This window comes from Pediculus humanus, genomic scaffold (assembly GCF_000006295.1).
Source record: "Pediculus humanus corporis 1103172107475 genomic scaffold, whole genome shotgun sequence".
NCBI lineage: Eukaryota > Metazoa > Arthropoda > Insecta > Psocodea > Pediculidae > Pediculus > Pediculus humanus.
Window position 1 is genome coordinate 33,444 of NW_002987093.1, and position 6,000 is coordinate 39,443.

The 6,000-nt window shown below is 29.7% G+C and overlaps 1 protein-coding gene across 1 annotated transcript; it reads left to right on the forward strand.

Annotated features, from left to right (window-relative positions):
* Positions 1-2,943: 2,943 nt before the first annotated feature.
* Phum_PHUM125080 (uncharacterized protein) lies at positions 2,944-5,137 on the forward strand (the record flags this gene model as incomplete). Its single annotated transcript, XM_002424230.1, has 2 exons — positions 2,944-3,839; positions 4,744-5,137. 2 exons carry the CDS (start codon positions 2,944-2,946, stop codon positions 5,135-5,137), a joined length of 1,290 nt encoding a protein of 429 aa, XP_002424275.1.
* Positions 5,138-6,000: the final 863 nt, after the last annotated feature.

A 6,000-nucleotide genomic window follows, 5' to 3' on the forward strand; every position in this document is an offset into this window, starting at 1 on the left:
TCCGCGTATATTTCCTAAGGTTGTGTGAAGTTATGATGATGTCTACGCACTCACGCACGAAAAAAATGTTTACACACATTTAAATGAGAGAGAGAGAGAGAAAGAGGGAATGATTAAATGTGTGAGTGCGTGTGTGCGTGCGTGGGAGAACTTATAAATACTAATAAACAATTTTTTTTTTTATTACGGTCATCAATCAATCATCGAGTTTGAATTTTTTTTTTTAGGTTAAATATTAATTTAAATTTAAAAGAAACAGGTTCACACTCATCATCATCATCATCATCATCATCATCATTATTATTTAATTTTTTCTTTCTTCTCCTTCTCCTTCTTCTTATAATAATAATAATAAGTGGATGGATGAAAGAAAAAAAAAATTAAATAAAATTTACTTAAAAAAAAGTCAATAAAAAACATAAAAATTGTCAACAACAGATTTTTTTTTTTTTTTTTTAATAATAAAATGAAAATTTACGATAAAATTTACCGATTAATCGAAAACAGGTTGACGAAGAAGTAGAAGAAGACAGGATAAGAGGAAGGGGGGAAGGAGGATGAGGAGGAGGAGGAAGTTTCCAACTGGATAAGGTTCGGCTCCTGTTGGGATTCCAGTGAATCCGTTTTTATGATTTACAATCTTCATTCAGTTACAATATAATAATAATAATAATAGTAATAATAATAATAATAAGCTACCAGCTGAGAATAATCTGAGAAAAACAAGTTTTTTTTTTTTCTACCTTTTTTTATTCCGCATTTTGTTTTTCCCTTTTCCCCCTTCTTCCCCTCTCTCTCTCCCCATCATTTTACTCTGGAATAAAAACTTTTATTAAAAAATTGTTTATTTATACCACGTTTTTTTTCCCCAATCATTGTACCAAATTAATAAGTAATAATATCACAGGGATAATCTTCTTCGGAAGTTAGCCTAACGGTTAACTCGCTCGCCACAAAAAACCGCAGACGGTGGTTCGAATCCTCATTTTGACACTTTTTTTTCCCTCCCCCCATTCGATTTAAAATTTTTTTTTTTTTTTTATCTTCCATAAATGATAAAACTTATCATCATCATCATTATCATCATAATTCAAAAAACATAAAAATTATTAATATACAATAATACAATTCCAGGAATGATTTTTTTTACGTATAAAATCCGACACAAAAACGCATAAAAAAAATTTTTTTAAATTTATTTTCAATACATAACAACGTAAAAAAACCATAATAATAATAATAATAATAATAATAATAATAATAATAATAATAATAATAATAATAATAATAATAATAATAATAATAATAAACTCGTGTTAACTTTCGTTTGACCGATTTTTTTTTTTTTTAAATAATTTTTTTTTCTATTCCCACGTTAAAAAAAAATTTTTTTTTTTTTGGCTTATCATTCAACCGCCATTTATTAAAACTTATCGTAATAATAATAATAATAATAATAATTTTTAACGCGTGATTTGCAAATATATTATTGATATTTATTTAAATTGTTAATAATGAGTATTTAATATTAATAATAATAATAATAAAACGTTTTAAAAATTATTTATTTTATCCAATACCACCGGATGATAATGTTTGTTTATTATAAAAATTTCCTCGAAGGTGAATTCGTGACGGCGACATAATAAAAAAATTTTCTTTTTTTTTTTGTACCTGAAAAAAAAATTAGTTTTTAGTTTTTATTTTTTTATTGTAAAAAAAAAGCAATTATTTACTATTGATAAATTATTAATAAACTGATAACAAAAAATTTTCATTTTTTTGCATTTTTACGGTGTGATAATAATAATAATAATTGATTTAATTTTATTGTGTAATAACACAACAACACATCTATAAAAAAAAAAAAAAAAAAAATTGAAATTAATGACGCGGAGGTAAAAGATGTTTTTTTTTTTTTTTTTTTTAGGTATAATACATCTGGTGGTCCCCAGGCACGTGCAACCGGTTCCAGTCCTCCATTTGTCCGAGTGACGCGAGTCCATGTGCACGCACCACACATTTAGAGAGGCCCTCACACAACATCTCCGGCAAGTCTCGTATTTTTTTTATTCTTCTTTTTCTTCTTTTTTGTTCTTCCTCTTCATCTTCATCTTCTTCTTTTTCTTCTTCTTCTTCTTTTGCACTTTTACGCTCGTTTTAATTTTTTTGTTAATATTTAATTCGATTATTCACACGGTGTGCGCGAATACGATTTCCGGTATAATAATAATATCGTTCGTTAATTTTCCTTTCTTTCCTTAATAAAACGCGCGGAGGGGGGGGAAAGTAGTAGGATCGGACGAGGAGGAGGAGGAGGAGGGGGAGTGATAGGTGGGTGGAAAGGAGCGCAGAAGGGGGGGAGGGTGAGAGTAAAGAAGTGATACGAAATTTAAAACCGTTTGTCTTCATCGTCATAGAGTTTATAACCTCGTTTGTTAAAAAAAAGTGTGCTTGTGCGTGTTTATCATCATTATTATCATGGTGGTGGTGGTGGTTTTTTGTTTTTGAAAAAAGAAAAAATTGTGTACGTGTATTTTTGTGTTTTTAATCGCGGAATAAAATAAAGAAGAAGAAGAAAAAAGGAAAAACAAACGGACTTTGTTGTTTTGTTGTTTGCATTTGCTTTTAGTGTTATTTTCTGTTTGTTGATTTTACTTTCAGGAACAAACATTTTTATATATATTTTTTTTTTGTTTAAAAAGGAATTTTTTTTTTATTATTATTTGTGTTCCGGCATGTTGTTTTCCTGGATAAACAGGAAAGAAACATTAATAATAATAATGAGTATATTTGAGGTCAATTCTTTTGTTTTAAAAATTATTTGATATGTTACAACAACAAAAAAAGTTTTTGTGTTTGAAAAACTTTATCTCTTTTATTAATATATATATTTAAATTTTTTTTTATTTTTAAATAAGTGAATGGCGTTGATGATAAAAAATGTTGCGAAGTTCAACAAACATTGATAATAACGACGACGATGAAAAAAAATCAGAAGAAGAAAAAAAAAATTGTTTTAATATTATAACAACCACTTCCGAACCTTCATCTTCGACGGATAAATTAAAACAAAATGATACCCTACAGCAATATCAATCATCAACATCATCATCATCATCATCATCTTTGACAAATTTATCTCGTATACACGAAACATTTTTACAAAGATCTCTTCAAAGTATAGCAATATCTTTGCAAAGCACCATCGTGACTGCTCTTCAACAAGCTGCATTACTTCCGGCAAAAAGTCCAGCAGCAACAGCTTTAAATTTACAAGCTTTAGAATCTTACGTCGCACTTCGAAGATTAACAACAACCGTTGGTACAAACGAAACGGAAAATAATTATCCGACGGCTCCGATAGATTCTAATTTACCTCAACATGGTTCAAATAATGATGATGATGATGATGATGATGAGGATGATGAGGATCAAACATCGTCGGAAGAATCTATAAAATCGACAAAAATAAACGAATCACGTGAAACGTGTCAATCTAAAAACGTCTTAGAACGAATAACGAAATTTTTTAAAGAAAAAAAAAAAGATCAAATAATTAATAATCCGACGAACGATTCGGAAAATCGAACGTCATCGGTTATACCAATTGTGACGTCATCAACAACAACGTCTACTCCCGTTCCGGTATCTTCTTCTTCTTCTGCGACATCGACGACTAGACCAAAGAGGCAATTTATTTGTAAATATTGTAATAGGCAATTTACAAAATCTTACAATTTATTAATACACGAAAGAACTCACACGGATGAGAGGCCATATTCGTGCGACATTTGTAACAAAGCGTTCAGACGACAGGATCATTTAAGAGATCATAGGTAGGTATAAAGAACAAAAAACTTGGTCGGTTCGGCGGACTAAACCCCATCGATTTAAAACAAAAACTCCGATAATAATTTAATTAATTATTAATATTAAATTTTTTGACAGTCCGACATAAAAACACACACACACGCACGCACACGCACATACAAGGACTTTGTACCCGCCATTTTGTAGCACTTAAGAGAGTCAACACACGACAACAGGTTATCCCAGGTGTCAACATAAAATAAAATAAAATAAAAATTTACCGAAAAAAGACATTAATAATATTTGATTGCTGGTCGTTGACGACGACGACGACGACGTCGACAACGGACGACGATGAGTGGTGTGCGTGGGGGACCGGAATCTTCGTAATAAATTTTATCAGAAACCACTTTTTTTTTTCTTTTTAGGTTGACATTTACCTGCCAAAACTTTTTTTTTCTTATTTTAATACCAAAAAAAAAATAAAAGAAAAAACCGTGGTTTTATTATTATTATTATTATTATTATTATTATTATTATTATTATTATAACAAACTACGACTAGTTTGTTAAAAAGCAAACAAAGCAATAAGACAAAAGAGGGGCCTAAACAAAAAAAAAATTCTCGACACGAATATGAATTATCACCTATATAAGTGTGTGTGTGTGTGTAGTAATTTTATTGCGTTTCATTGATTTTATTATTATCATCATTATCATCGTCATCATTATTATTATTAAAGGGGAAAAAAAATGGCCATTAGATATGTACGTGTATCTGTGATAATCTTTTTTTTAATGACGAAAAGTTGATGCGTTTATTATAAAAGTTTTCACGATGGCGAGTTAATAATAATAATAATTCGTTCGCGTGTCCCTTTCATTCATTCATTCATTCATTCCGACGTGAATTTTTTTTTTTACTTTCAGGTACATACACAGCAAAGAAAAACCATTTAAATGTGGTGAATGCGGAAAAGGTTTTTGCCAATCTAGAACTTTAGCCGTCCATAAAATCCTTCACATGGAAGAATCTCCGCACAAATGTCCAGTTTGTAGCAGAAGCTTTAATCAAAGGTCAAATTTAAAAACTCACCTTTTGACCCACACTGATATAAAACCTTATCATTGTACAATGTGTGGAAAAGTATTTAGACGTAATTGCGATTTAAGACGTCATAGTTTGACGCATAATTTTGTCGTTTCTTCTTCTTCTGAATCATCTGCAACGACGACGACGATAACAACTGATAATTGTAATCCAGGTACGTCATCGTCATCGTTTTTATTGACGTCATCAGATAATTTTTTTAAAAAAGACTGAAAAAAAAAATTCTCCATTTTGTATTTTTTATTATAAAATAAAATGATTAATTATTAATTTTTTTATTATTTAAAAAAAGGCTATTGTGTGCTTGCGTGTGCGTGCGTGCGTGTGCGTACGTCTGGAAATTTCCAGGAGTTTTTTTTTTTTTTAATACGAAAGTATAAAAATACACCTGGCGACGATTAAAAAAAAAAAAAAACTCGTGTATGGCTTTTGGTTTAATATTTATTAAGTGCTTTTGAAAATAAATGTCTTTTTGTTGGGAGGTCGTCAATTGTAAAAAAAAAAAAGAACACATGAGCGAAAAATCTGGACCGATGAGAGAGAGAGAGAGAGAGATCGTTTGGATGTATGGATGGATGGTTGGTTGGTGGTGGTGGATACTACACACCACAGACCACACACGACAATTATTCAAAACATATCATTCGCTTCATCACTCGTGAAAATAACAAAACAACTACGGCTGATTAACGTAAGAACCAAACAGAGTGAGTGAGTGAGTGACGACGACTAGAAAAAGACAGAGAGAGAGAGAGAAGTATGACAGAATGAAAGAATAAAAAAAGAGAGAGAGAGAGAGAAACGTGAAGGGATCAAGAGTATATAATTGATTGTTGAAACGCGAGAAACGTTTTCCTTTCATAAAATTCTTCCAATGGCAATCAAATAAAAAAAAAATTTATTGAACCGAAAATCCGATCGATAAACAAATAATAATAATAATAATAATAAAAATTTATTGATTTATATATGCGTATACGTAATAAAAATTATTATTTAAAATTGTTTTTATTAATAAATAAATAAATAAAACCGTCAAAATAAATTTTTAATTAAAAATCAAATGAAAAAAAAAA